At 41.9% G+C, this 14,659-nt stretch overlaps 1 protein-coding gene across 1 annotated transcript; it reads left to right on the top strand.

The window, feature by feature from the left end:
• The first annotated feature begins 355 nt into the window (after nt 1–355).
• zranb1a (zinc finger, RAN-binding domain containing 1a) lies at nt 356–14,262 on the top strand. The gene is made up of 10 exons (XM_029527051.1): nt 356–645; nt 1,092–1,947; nt 5,968–6,155; nt 6,973–7,126; nt 8,039–8,110; nt 8,780–8,978; nt 9,651–9,771; nt 11,596–11,725; nt 12,665–12,894; nt 13,231–14,262. The coding sequence occupies exons 2-10, from the start codon at nt 1,116–1,118 to the stop codon at nt 13,444–13,446; spliced, it is 2,142 nt and encodes a 713-aa protein (XP_029382911.1). The 5' UTR covers nt 356–645; nt 1,092–1,115; the 3' UTR covers nt 13,447–14,262.
• Nucleotides 14,263–14,659: the final 397 nt, after the last annotated feature.

Below are 14,659 nucleotides of genomic sequence, written 5' to 3'. Positions count from 1 at the left end.
GAATGGTGACGCTTTTACGTCCCTTCAAAGCTCAGATACTTTTCAATTGTTTGTCAACTGCGGCAGAAGTTTGCGTGTATATTTTTTATATAAAGTAAAAATGTCATATCTTTCGAACATAGACCAAAAAAAATCTTGGCTAACATATAAAATTATTCGATCAATATGTTAAAGACACTTTTAAATAACCGACTTTTGTCGATGTTATGGCTCCCTTCTGAGGTTGTAATATTTCCGATAACCCCGAAGGCGTCACAGTACTGCCTTTCGTCCAATCAGGTTGCGCGCCGAGCCAGATGATTGGTGACGTCAACAGCCTAGCGTTTATTTTGGCTCTGGTACTCATTTGTCTCACTGTCGCCGCCATTAAACAACACGGAGGCAATGTAAACCATGGAGAATCGCGGATTTGTACCATGAATCGAGGAGTACACAGGCTCTGCCCAGGTGTGGTTTACCCTGAGAGAGGTTAATGTGTCCAGAAAGGTAAAAATGTGAGAGAGCAAAGGGGGCGAAATAAGTCGGATTGGGAAAGGTTTGATAGAGCAGGAGGAGGAGGAGGAGGAGGAGGAGGAGGACTGGACAAGAAGGGTTTGTTGTGGTTTACAGGAGCACTTTGGAGAAACCAGTGAAACCGCAAAAACGGTAAGAGTTTGGCACATTTTCTTCAAATATTCCGGCTTAGGGAGTGTTACGTGACAACACGTTGCGCAAAATGCTCGTTAACTGTTTAAATTGACGGTAGCTGCTGATGCTAGCTCTGTGGTTAGCCTGCCAGCTAGCAAGCTAACACTGGAGGCTGAAACATTACTACACTGTAATGCAGCAGAGCCACCGGGTCATGTGTGTTTAAAGCCCAGTCCGTTATCACGCTCGTAATGTGTTCTTTAGCCTGCCTCCGTTATTGAGGATGCCCGACCTGATGCAACTTAGTTTACAAACTGCTGGAGCACATACTTGGACTATCTGAATGAAACTTGGTAATTTAGTCCGTATGTCCCAAACACAACCAGCAGCTTGTCATATCTGACCCTCGAGATGATTTGCATAACTTTTGTTTATGACACGTCTGACTGTGTTTATCATCCCAGTTCGACCAACCAAAGCGGTCCACAATGACGGAACAGAGGATAAAGTGGGCCTGCGACTACTGCACCTATGAAAATTGGCCATCTGCAATCAAGTGCACTATGTGCCGTGCACAAAGGTCTATGGGGCCCATAATCACGGAGGAACCCTACAAGAACGGCCCCGACTTAGATCCCAGTGTGGAATGGGATCCTCCCAGAACTGAGAGCGGCAGCAGTCTTCTCATCTGCCCTGACTCTAGTGCTAGGCCAAGGGTTAGGTCAGCCAGTATGGCTGAGATCGCCAATAAATGGTCCTGCCAGATGTGCACATACCTGAACTGGCCTCGGTCAATCCGGTGCACACAGTGTTTGTGTCAGCGTCCGAGGACCAGCAGCCCCACTGAGTCGCCCCAGACTTCAGGCTCTAATGCAGGCTGCCGTCCTGCTGTGCACTCACCTGTGGACACCTGCGAGGAGTACAATGACAGAAACAGACTTAACACCCACCAGCAGCACTGGACATGCACAGTCTGTACTTACCAGAACTGGCCCAAAACTACAAAGTGTGTGGTGTGTGACCACCCCAAGCCCAACAACCAGGAAGCCATAGAGCTGGCGGAGTCCGCGGACCCATCTCCGTTGATCAATGAACAGGACAGAGCTCGGTGGAGGGGCAGTTGCAGTGGAGGTCCAGGGCAGAGGAGGTCCCCTCCAATGCCTAAGAGGGAAGACAATGTTAAAATGGACTTCCAGAGGATAGAGCTCGCAGCTGCAGCCATGAGCAGTAAGGAGGAGCAAGAAATCGACTTTAAGAAGCTAAAGCAGATTAGAAACAGAATGAGGAAAACAGACTGGCTGTTCCTCAATGCGTGTGCTGGTGAGTTTTAATGCCATTGCATGTCACACCTATGTGGGCTAAAGAGATTCAATGATTATTGATCTGCTGGAAAATTAATCATCAATTATCGTAATATATTAAGCAATTTCAAGTAGTTTATATCATTGTAAATGATGTATTTTGGGTTTAACGCATTTCATTGTACAAAACAATTCATTTAATGACAGTACCCTCAGTCCTGAGAGCTTGTGATGTAATTTTCAAGATTAAGACAAAACTAATTTACTAACCAAAAAAAAAAAAAAATACAGTAATGAAAACAATATTTTTTTATGTTCTTTACTTGTTTTTCATCCCATGAAGTAATGACATTGTGTCTTTGTCTTTGGACTTGGAATTTATATGATAATACTAGACATGGACTTTCTCTATGTGGCTCATCTGGATCACCTCATTGGTACAAGAATCCATGCTCATGTCCCAGTTTTCTTCCCTGTAAAAACATATCTATTGTCGCACCAGCTTTTTGTTTCCTTCCATGATGTCACGCTGAGTAATGACAGAGTGAGTTGCTCCAGTCAGAGGCAACACTCTGATTGTTTTTGTCCCCAAGGCCAAACATTTAGCTTGCGCTTAGTTCTATTTTGTTACAGCGCAGATGGTGCCTCGCCCTGCGAGGGCCAAGGTTGCACCGTTTTGTTATCCATTTGGTGCTTTATTAAGGAATGACAAACTGTCTCCTTGTTTGGATTCCAAATATTAGAGCACAGAGCATGGACATGGCAAGCTCTGTGAAATGTTTCATTTCACAATGTGGTGGTTCATTTCTGAAGTGGAAACTATCCACTGTCGTGAGCTGATACTCATCATCAATAAAGCATAAATGATACAGAATGGCAGCAAAATAAAGAGGTGTATCTAAATGGCTAGTGGGAATTTGATCCAACTCATCAATGAATCCCTAGCTGTCCTTGCTGTGCCACTGAGAGGGAGTCTTTGAGAAACTGAGAGGGTGTGAGTGCTTCCCAGCCGGTGGGGATGAATGAGCCGTCTGGGCAGTGTAGGGAGAGTGGATCCTGCAGGCCAGAGGCTCTCCTGGCTGGCAGTCAACACACCCTGTAAACAGTGGTGCTTATGTGCTGAGCAGGGGGCCCAGGAGGCAAAAATAGCCCTGACGAGACATGAACACCAGTCAACAAAAAAAAAAGCGTGGAGGCAGCACATGATCAACGTCCTAATGACCTTTGCACTGGTTGCCCTCTTGAGCTTGTTGTTGAGGAATAGAAAACATTGCTCCTAAGCGACAGATGGAGTTTCTTTTCTCACTTATTCCCTATAAGTACATCTACTTTTTTTTTTTTTTTTTTAACATAAAGTAAAAGGTTTTGCCCCTGCCTTGCCTTAGATTCATGCTATGTCAGCTGACTTGTTCTAGCTGTTGTGCCTGTGCTACAGTTGTGCTCTTCAAAGTGTTCGTTGAGGGAGGAAGTTCCTGAGTTGAGCAGCACGTTATGAACGAGCCAAACACTTCCTCAGGTCTCACAACTTGATCTCAGTTTGCCGTAGTTTGTAGTGTAGTGTTTTTTTTTTTTTTTTTTTTTTTTTCAGAGTTCTGCATTCTGCCACTCAGATGATCCCATTGATTCTACTTTCCCACAAAAGGAAGCAGACTCTGTTTGTGAAATATTGTTCTTTTGTGTTACTCAAAGATTGCAACTGCCGAGTCTTGAAATTCCAGATAATGTTGGTTTATTTAAATGTTTATAGTGATTGTTTGATTTTGCTTGTGATGATGTTTTGTATGGTTTGTGTGATTCATGTGAATTTTTTTTTTTTTTACCAAAACAAAAAAAGAACATTGTGGTGGCGCTCTAGTTTGCCTTCGGGCACAGGTAATGATGTTGTTGATCAGCTGAATTTTTATCTGATAGGATAAGAAAAAGCCTCAGCAGCTCACAATCAAAAAAAAAAAGATCCCTAAGATTATTCAGATCACTTTGTTCACAGTTGCTGTTTTTGGCTGTAAAGTGCCAGTGTTTATTATGTGATTGCTTCAGACACAAACACATGATTAATGTTTTTCCAAATGCTCACCATGTCATCATACTGCAGTTTCTTGTGGCTCTGGTCTCGAGCTGCCTGACAGGCATTTCAGACCATGCAGTAAACACAGGACTAATATTAGCTTGTCGTTTTTCATAAGCTGCATGACGTGCAAAGGTAATTTTGACAAGAGGGACCGATGGCACACGACAGGGATGAGGAGTGTCTGCCTTCACTCAGACTTTGTCCTTAGGTCAAAAATTGGTTGGCTGTTTTTACTGTTATGCCTGATATTCAAGCTGCTTCATCTCTGGCTGGTTGAGTCATTTTAGGACTGATATTGTCTACACTGATTCTAGCATAAAACCTTGACACTATCTATAGTTGTAAAGTTCTCTTTGAAGTAATCTACCCGTTATACTAATGTGATAGTAAATGAGAATTTAGCCCGAGGAACTCTAACATTCTTTTGACAAGTAAAATAATGGTCATAAAAATGAAATGGGACTGAAAATCAACTTTCACAGCATATTTGAAGCATTATCTATTTTAAAAATTTGCATAAATATTATTCCGCATATTCACCTTGATTTGTTTATTTTGTTTTCCCCTCATCTTTTTCCGTCATTAGTTTTTGGCTTTTTTTTTTTTTTTTTGGACATTTTCATTATGGGAATGTTTTACGAATCAGGAATCTTGTTTTAACCGCCAAAATTCACCTTCAGAACCAGTCATCCTTTTTACTTTTTTATATGATGTCCAGCATGGCAGGAGTGCAAGCCAAATCATTTAACATCTATTTCTGGACTTGTGCTTGCAAAATAACACCCAGCATGTATAAAAAGGAGACCTGGCCACTTCCAGGTGCTCTCAAGGTAACTGTCCTCTGTCCTGCCAGAGAGAACATCATGATACATGAGGCAGTATGTTCTTATTAGCTGCCGCTTCGCCATCCTACCTAGCTGCCGCTCATTTCACTCGCGACAGATGTTGAGACCACAAGGTCCAAAAGAGGGGGGAGGACGTTAATCTGCACAGACTGTCCTCTGTCTGACTCAGCTCTCTGATAGCTCTGCATCATAAGCTACACTGCTCTGTCTGTTCTGCCGTGTAGTAGTGCGACAGTGTGAACTGTTCTCACACACTGGGTTAGCTGGTGGCAACATCTAGAGGTCATCTGGTTCTGCCCGCTCTGAATTCTTTTTTACATTGAACTCATTTCCTCAGCTTGAATTTACCATGCTAATCCCTCTCCCCAGATTTAGATATTAATTGGTTGTGACTAAGAACAGAATGATGAGTTTGCACAGTTTGATGGATATTCCTGTACTTCCCTCATTGAACACAGCAAGCTTATTTCTATTATAAGCAAGGACATGGAGTTGGAGCTGCTCCAATCCGTTTACGAAGCAAGGGCCTGTTTTAAAATGATTCCCATGTCTTTGTACATTCAAAAAAAGCACTATTTGGCATCATAGGTTCAGATACACCTGCTGGCCAGTGTAATATCTACACCTAGTTCATCTAACTGTGAAAAACAAAACTACCAGCATAAAGAGGTCGATGTTTGCATAGGGGTTTATTTAACTCTGCAGTCTGTTCTCGTGTTTTTTTTTTTTTTTTTTTGGTTGTGCTGTTGCATGCACTGTCTGATAAGTGACATTTTTCTGGTGTTTTCTTCATTCCTCATACTTATGTGGCATGCGGAATACACAGGGTGAATATGCCTTGCAAAGAAAGTAGGGGTTTCTGTGCAGACTTGCAGTTTAGGTTTAGACAGCTGTTTAGTGTGGAGTTTCCTTTTGTTTTTTTCTGAACACCAACTGGTCTTTGTTCCTTAAAGATATACTGTAAACAGTGTGGTGTGCGTGTCGGCTTTGTCTATCTTCTATATTCTGTGTACACGAATTCCTGGACAAGCAACTGCACCAGTATACTGAGGCCCTGATCCATTTTTATATTCCATTGCCAATGTTTGTTTCCTATTTTTGACCTTCCTTCCTCCCTCTGCTGCAGGCGTCGTGGAAGGAGATCTGGCAGCAGTAGAAGCCTACAAGTCGTCTGGCGGCGACATCGCCCGGCAGCTCACTGCTGACGAGGTGCACCTCCTCAACCGGTCATCAGCGTTTGATGTGGGCTTCACCCTGGTCCATCTGGCTATTCGCTTCCAGAGGCAGGACATGTTAGCCATCCTGCTAACAGAGGTTAGCATTCATTCAAGTTAGGCTTTTCATATCAAGCAGACCCACAAAGTACGACCAATTGGGACACATCCCTTAGCATCTATATAAGTTTTGCTTGTCCTCACCACTTTGCCTCAATTATAAAGCTTTTCTGGCCAGTGGACTCAAAATGTACAATAAATTAATATTAACATGTTCAGGCACATTGTCCCTTTATTTAAACCCCTTTCACTTTTCAATACACAAAATAGAATCTTTTGAGTATACCATCTAATTTAAAAGGCATTATTAAAGGTCCAACAATATATTTGCTCATCTACTCAACTCAGGAGTGCTCCTGTAATTTTGATGCTATTCTAGACTTCTCCTTGTGACCCACATCAGCCTATAATTGTTCTGTGCCAGAGTAGACGATATATAGCAGATGCCTGTAATGCCTATAATTACAGCGGAAGTGCACTCTGAGGATTAGGTGGAGGATTAGCCTGGCTGCAGTCCTGTCACTGGTTCCTAATGGACCTGATGCCACCGAGCTGATGCAGTTTGCAAGGAGGGCAAGCAACGATTAGGAGAGTCACAAAGGGCTGTGCGGTGAAACAAGTCACTCTGGTTTTATAGAAAGATGGTGTTTTCACTGTGAATGCAGACTCCATATTTACAAATTACATACAATATTTTACTTAATGGGTGATCGTTTCTTATTTGATATTACAAAGAGTGCTATGCTGAGATCAATTAAGAGCATGACAAATGAGCCCGTTTCTAGTCAAGAAATGGGTTGTGTAATGAAATATTGTGTCGGGGGAAATGAATGAAAACACTATCTGTATGTATTAAGGTGAGCCAGCAGGCAGCTAAGTGCATCCCCTCCATGGTGTGTCCTGAGCTGACGGAGCAGATCCGCAGGGAAATCGCAGCTTCACTACATCAGCGCAAAGGAGACTTTGCCTGTTACTTTCTCACTGACCTGGTCACCTTCACCCTGCCTGCAGGTACCTGTGACATCTTGAAACATAACTTCATGCCCACTGAATGTATAATCTAACACATCACTATTTATCCCTGTATACATTTGGCTTTATTGACCTGTACTGTCAGGAAAAAAAACATTCTTCCTCAATGAAAGCCACACAAAACATCATCTCTCCAATCCCAATAACAGATCTGAGACATTTGGCAGTAAATATAACACACAAAAGTTTTTTGCAAATTTTGGGTCATGCACTCCATGTTCCTCTTTTTCATACTCATCTGAAGAAATTTCTTCTAAATAATTTGAATGCACAGGATCTCACTGTGAGATCTGTGTGTGTTACCCCCCTCACTGGAGAATTGGAAGAATGACGCTCAGCCTTGTTGTGCAGCATAGCTCAGAGAAACAGTGGCTCAGTGTCCTGTCCCTGTGGCATAATGTCTTTGCTGAAATGACATGCGCTTTGCTTTTCTGAACTACCAGTTGTATTGTGATTCAGGGCTGCCAGTGCTTCTGGGATGAAAGATTATGCAGGCTTCACTGATAGATATGATTTTTTTTTTTTTTTCCTCCCCCCCATGCAATGCCAAATATGTCTTTGCAGACTGAATTTGGCTTGAAGCCAGCTGCAAGGCACTCTCCATCCATTTGTGTGTGTCTCTTTCAGACAAAGCCAGTGCCATTCACTATTGAGCCAGAGAATGGCCACCAGTGTTCTGGCTTTGTGTGCGCACAGTTCAATACACACACAGAAACACAACATGGTGCACAGAGTTTGTGTTTACAGTGTGCCATTGACAAAATGTCAGCCAGTGAATGTGATTGCAAAGAACATCCCTTCTGTGTGTCATTATTATTGCATTTCTCTTGCCCTCAGTGCAGCATACTATTAGCTCATAATGAGCATGAAAATATATATTTTTTTTTCCAGATATAGAGGACCTGCCGCCTGCTGTCCAAGAGAAGCTGTTTGATGAGGTGTTGGATAGAGATGTGCAGAAAGGTACACAAGATTTATTCCTGCTCACATTTTTGTATCTGCATTTGTCCAGTCACTTGTGTGTCGACATGCTGCTGGATGTCTGCTATTCAGGATCTGACCTTGTTGTGAAAGGGACTCGTATCTAAAACTAACATCTGCTTCTGTACTCTGCTTCCTCCAACCAGCTCAACCGCCTCCTGCTCCATCTTTTGTCCTCTTTCTTATTAGGTCGATTGTGCTTGCTTGTTTTCTTCCCACATACTTAACCAATGACATTGACTGTGTGTTAATGTTTGTGGGAATACTGGTATGTTTGCATGTTGTACTGAAAGAGTCGAGTGATCTATTTAAACCTCTATAAATTGAATTACTCAGCAAAGGTGCCCTGTGGTTTTGGGTTTCTATTGTAAATAGCCGAGAAAATGTGTTAAATTATATTCCACAAAAAAGAAAAATGTTTTGCAATTTGCCACCATAACAACTGACAGCAGCAGGTGTGTACCTCCAACTGTCACCACAGCATCTTGAGTTTTTTGTGAATTATTTTTTTTCTACAAATTATAAATTTTCTTCTTTTTTTTCCCCTGTTGTTTGAAAATGTTAAAATGTAAGGAATTTGTCCCTCCTCTCTTCTTTTTAGTGCAGGATTAGAAAGTTGCTCAATGCATTTTGCCTCGTCTGTCCGTACAGAGCTGGAAGAGGAGTCGCCTGTCATCAACTGGTCCTTGGAGCTTGGCACCCGGCTGGACAGTCGTCTGTATGCCTTATGGAACCGCACAGCCGGAGACTGTCTGCTGGACTCTGTTCTGCAGGCCACCTGGGGCATCTACGACAAGGACTCAGTCCTCCGCAAGACGCTCCATGACAGCCTGCATGACTGCTCCCATTGGTGAGACACAATCCTCAACAGAGTCCCACAAGACTTTGCTGTTGTTTGCTATTCGTGACTTGTTTTATCATGAATAACTAGTGAAATATGAAACTTAACACCTAAAAACTTCTGATGGCCCTATTAAAAAAAAAAAAAAAAAAAAAAAACGAGCTGTGAAGCGTTAAAACAAAGGGGAAGTTGATCTGCCACAAACAGGATTTGACACATTCAAAATAATATATTGAATAAAATGTTTTATGTGCTCAAGACATCTTTTCCACTAAAAAGTCCTACAGTCACTTTCAGAATATAGAACCATTTCCTCATGATATTTACATGAAATCTATCACATTCAAATACAAGGTGTTTGATTAGTAAGTAAAAGTTCTGATAACAGAGATGTTCTCTGCTACTGTAACACACAGCAGCAGAACATATGTAGATTACTTTAATCAATATGCACGACTAGGTTTTTAAAATTCTAAGAGTGCACAGTCTATTTTCAGTGTTTTCTATGATGTGGTTGGTTTTAATGTGTTGTCCATTCAGGCCCCTTTTCAAGTTTACCTGAGAAGGGTAAATAAACTGTAATGCCACCACAGGAGGACTACAATATAAACAGGATTACATAAATCCAAAATTTGACCGAAAGAAACTTTGAAAAGTCGTCTTCTATGTGACTTTGTCCAGGTTTTACACACGTTGGAAGGAATGGGAGTCATGGTACTCGCAGAGCTTCGGTTTGCATTTCTCCCTGAGAGAGGAACAGTGGCAGGAGGATTGGGCGTTCATCCTGTCTTTGGCCAGCCAGGTAATTATGAGGTTCCTTCTGGTTTACTCACTTCCTCCTTTGATACAGCCCTCTGAATGTGTTTGCACCTCTTATAAATCTTGAATGATGGTTTAGAAGTTAGAAAATACCATATATAAAATGATAAATTCTCTCACATAAAATAGAAAGCTTCATACATTTTTGAAAAAAAAATATATATATAAATAAATAAATAAATATTTTTTTTTTTTTTTTTTTTTTTTGGAGGTTATTGTAACTTTGCCATTAAACTGTGGAGCCCACATTTTGAAATGAACTTCACCTCCTCATTTTTGGCATGAAGGAACATATTATATACTGTCTCTGTATTTGATTCCCATCAACACACCAAGATAAAATGGATGAAGGCAGACAAGGGACTTTTCTTGTTACATGTTACATGTAAAGAAATATATATTTACTGTCAGTGACTCTCTCCAACATTGAGAGTTCTGCAGGTCTGAAACACCTGTTTAATGCATTGCGTTCCTCATAAATAATTTATAAGTATATAAGATTTTTTCCCCCTTACTTGCATTGTTTACATTGGTCAGTAAAAGTGAAATTGCTTGCCTGGCATGCACTTCACATTTGCATTATATTATGCAAATGTATTAGTAGAGCAGGAGACAAACAAAACAGGGATCTGCTGCAACACCATAGGTGAACTCTGCTGGGTATTTTTTTTTTTTTTTTTTTTTTTGGTGAGGTGTGATAAATTCATGGTTGTCATTGTTGTTTGTTTGTTTTTTTTTTTTCCAAGTTGCGTATTTATGTGTTTCTGTCATGTATTTTAACTAGAATTTGCATAAGCCCCAAACTTGTAGTGACAGTCATAAAAATGTAATTTAATGAACAGAGCTCCAGTTACAGTTGTGTGTGTGCATAGATGCTGTTCAACCAGATTTATGAGAAAACACAAAATCCAATTTGATTAGGAACAAAATGTAGACTGAAGAGAAAGCTGCACTTTGCAGTTTAAAAGTCTGAATGTGGAAACTACATCATAACTGCACTGTCAGCTTGTTCACAAAGCCACAAAAAGGTGAAAGCAATTTTGTACTCTGTGTATCTGCACCGTCTTCATGCTTCTGGAGTGCTGCCGATCAGCCTCCGTGTAAGAAAGTAAAATGAATTGCAGTCAGGTGAATGGGCGCCACATCTGAAGGTGGAGCATGTGAATGACAGGGAGGACAGGAGCAGTTATTATAGAAGCCCTAAGATGGAGTTGTAGATTGACAGACAGCTCATCTGCTTGGCTGGCACGCCTGCTGAAGCAGCACTCCTTCCCAACATGTGACCTTGGGATTACAGGCATTTAGGACAGAGAGCCACTCAAACGACAGTGTAACAACACAGCAAAAGCTACCATGTGATAACCTCATCTGAGGCTTTGGCAGTGACTGAGAGATGAGAGCCAAAGGATAAGATCAGCTTTTATATATCCCATCTCTTAAGTGTGGGTGACTTTGAAGGGGCCCCCCCCTTCTTTTTTTTTTTTTTTTTTTTTACACGAAATGTCATTGTAGCTATAGTATATTTAAAAGTAGTTATGTAATCTGCTTTCTGCTTATTCAGATGGTACAACTGAGATGAGAAGGCAAAAGAGAGAGAGAATGGCATGCAGGCGTAGTCTGAGCTGCAGCGTTGAGGGTTCACACTGTACAGGACACGCTGTTTCGCAACAGGATCACTGTTCTTTGCATTCTCAGCTCCCTCCATTATTTTTAGATGTAATTATATTGAATGTACAGCAGAAGAAAGTTTGTGATGATTACTAAATGGTGTGTGTCTGTGTCTCTCTCTTGTTTCCCTCTCATGCAGCCCGGGGCCAGCCTTGAGCAGACCCACATTTTCGTTCTTGCACACATTCTTCGCAGACCCATCATAGTCTACGGAGTGAAATACTACAAAAGTTTCCGAGGGGAAACGTTAGGATACACTCGATTTCAAGGTGAGATGGCGTTTGCTGAAACCTGGCAGATTTTAAAGGTAGTTTATATAATAAGTAATTATGAAACATAGATTTTACTCTTTGGTGGAAAAGAGTTCCCGCACATAGCAAAAACACTCCTCCTGTGGCTTCTTATCATGCTGATAGTTTTGGTTTTATTTACTCTCCACAAACCTGGACTTGGTCTGTTAAAACTGGAGCCATGTTTCTGTGCTGTCAGCCCTGAAAATGAAAAGTAACGTCAAGTGACATCTTCTGTATTATAGTGGAGGCAGACGTCTCCTCTGCCTCGTGTCTGTCTGCCTTCCTTGTGTGTGCCTGTCTAAAGGTCAAGCAAATGTTTAGTTTTCTTTTTTTTACTATGGACTGACCTTTCTAAGTTGCTTGAGCTCACTTACTGCACTGTCTGTGCGCTTCTAAAGGCCAGTTATTTTATTGTGTATTTAGTCTTTTTCTGCCTCTATATACAGAGCGTTAGATAAGGTCTTTGGGTCATTGCCTCTATAACCTGGTGGATAAATAAAGTAACCACTGGTGACTCAGTGTGTATCCATTCAAATCAGAGGGCAGTCTGGTCGGGTGTAAATTAGGGAAGAGCTGGAGCTTTAGTCTGCAGTGTGTGTGTGTGTGCATAACAGGAAGTGTTGAGGCAGAAGTCAAAGTGGAGAAGGGGGGTGTGCTGGTGAAGAAGCAGAGCACCAGGCTGCGCCACAGAGCTACTCACAATGACCCAGTTGTTTCCAGTCAGCTGAAGCGCAGCCACTTCTGATGTCGGGTCAGATGTGATGGTGCTTGGCCCCGGGTGACATTCAGACACTGTGCAGTCTGAGCACACAGCTGCAGGGCCTCTCTCCTCCTGCTGGCTCTTGTATCGCAGCGTACGTTAGGTCTCTGCTGGTCTGATCTGAAGTCTAAGTGTGTGATTGTGCGTATCTTCAGGTGTCTACCTGCCGCTGTTATGGGAGCAAAGTTTCTGCTGGAAGAGCCCCATCGCCCTGGGCTACACGCGGGGCCACTTCTCGGCCCTGGTGGCCATGGAGAACGATGGCTATGACAATCGTGGTGCAGGCGCCAACCTCAATACTGACGACGATGTCACTGTCACTTTCTTGCCGCTGGTGGACAGCGAGAGGAAGCTGCTGCATATTCACTTCCTGTCTGCACAAGAGGTACGGGTCTAATTCATCTTTCTTCATGATTAAAATCAGTGAAATTAGATTAGGACTCATTCAGATGCTAACAAGGATTCATTCAGACATTATGTATCACACCAGAATAGCTCCTACACAGAGCGAGGCGTGTGCGTGTCACCTTTAACATACTTGGCTATGTGAGATCTTACTAGATTAACAGACATCCTTTCCAAAGTCTAACTGAAAATGATGCAGCTGATGGTACTAGGTAACCACAATTTGCTCCCAGCATGCATTGGATGTTTTTATGATTGTGATGCATGACTGTGGCCCCCAGTAGTTAGATGTTTGAAATGTTCCGTTTGTCCTCAGATGGGCAACGAGGAGCAGCAGGAAAAGCTGCTGCGGGAATGGCTGGACTGCTGTGTGACAGAAGGAGGAATGCTGGCAGCCATGCAGAAGAGCTCTCGCCGCCGCAACCACCCCCTGGTCACCCAGATGGTGGAGAAGTGGTTGGACAGATACCGCCAGATCCGCCCCTGTGCCTCTCTCTCCGACGGCGAGGAAGAGGAGGACGACGATGAGTGAGTGAAGGGAAGGTAAAGAAGAAAGTGCAAACTCTTAAATTGACTGGACACTGTAGGCTCTGGGAGAGAACCTTACTATCTACATTTCTTTTTTTTCTTCTTTCTTTCTCCAAAATGTAAATCTTTAACTTGTAATAATGCATGTGTTCTGTGAGCTGTGATGGAAAAAAGATACCAGCACCTTCAAACAGAATTCTGATTACTGCTCCTTTTGAAAGCAAGTCAAGTCCACTTAGTTTGCCTTCCTATACTCAGATGTCTCCTTATTTGTTATAAGTAATTCTTATTGCCCGAGAGAAATACTAGGACTTATAGGAAAATAAACTTAAGGAAATCCCAAAGCTGCACTAGATGAGAAATTTCATTTATGAAATTGCCTGACAGAAATTTTGCTTAAAACTGACAGGATGCCAATCCTTGTGTGTTAAAAATTTAAAATTTAGAGAGCACCCGTTTTCCTAATTGCTGATCCCTCTGTACACCCCTTCCAGTGTTCGATTTATTTATTTGTCTCAGAGAGTCAGTGGAAAGAGGCGATCTTTTTCTTTCTGCTTTTTTGTTTTTTTGTTCTCCCCCATTTTACCTGTTTGGTTCGATCCACTCAGTCTTGAAGTATTTTATTTTGCACAGATAAAACCTACATTCTGTGAGGGGGGGGGGGGGAGACAATGTACAAGTTTACTGACATTTTTACGTGTGATTTAGTAGGTCATGTTGATGTTAGAGTGGGTGGTGGCAATGCTGGTGGGGAAAAGAGAAAACCAAACACTCTGCCTCTTCTATGGAGTGCATTAATATTAAATTTGACTCACTTGCATCCTCTTCATTTGCTGTTTGCATTTGTTTTCCAATTTGTCAGTTTGAGAAATTATTTCCTCTGCTGTAGCTCGCTTGGTGATGGTGGATAAGAACGTTTAGATATATTCCAAGTCAATGTATAATTAAAGTACGTGTATTTTTGCAAGAATGAGATTTCCAATCAGCTATTACTGAGAGTCAAAGCCTCAACACAAAATTACTCCATCCATTTTAAACGAACAAAAAAGGAACGATTAAGAAATCACAAAGACTGTTTACAAGAATCTTCCCCCTTTTTTTTTTTCCAGTGTCGGAGGTGAACCAAATCTTTTGATTCACGAGAACTGTGGCGACAAATGGCATCAGTGTGATTTTAAACATCACTTGTTGACTCTTTAGCACCCCCCCCTCCCCCC

The sequence above is a fragment of the Echeneis naucrates genome, chromosome 19 (genome assembly GCF_900963305.1).
Source record: "Echeneis naucrates chromosome 19, fEcheNa1.1, whole genome shotgun sequence".
NCBI lineage: Eukaryota > Metazoa > Chordata > Actinopteri > Carangiformes > Echeneidae > Echeneis > Echeneis naucrates.
This window is presented reverse-complemented; position numbering and strand designations above follow the sequence as displayed.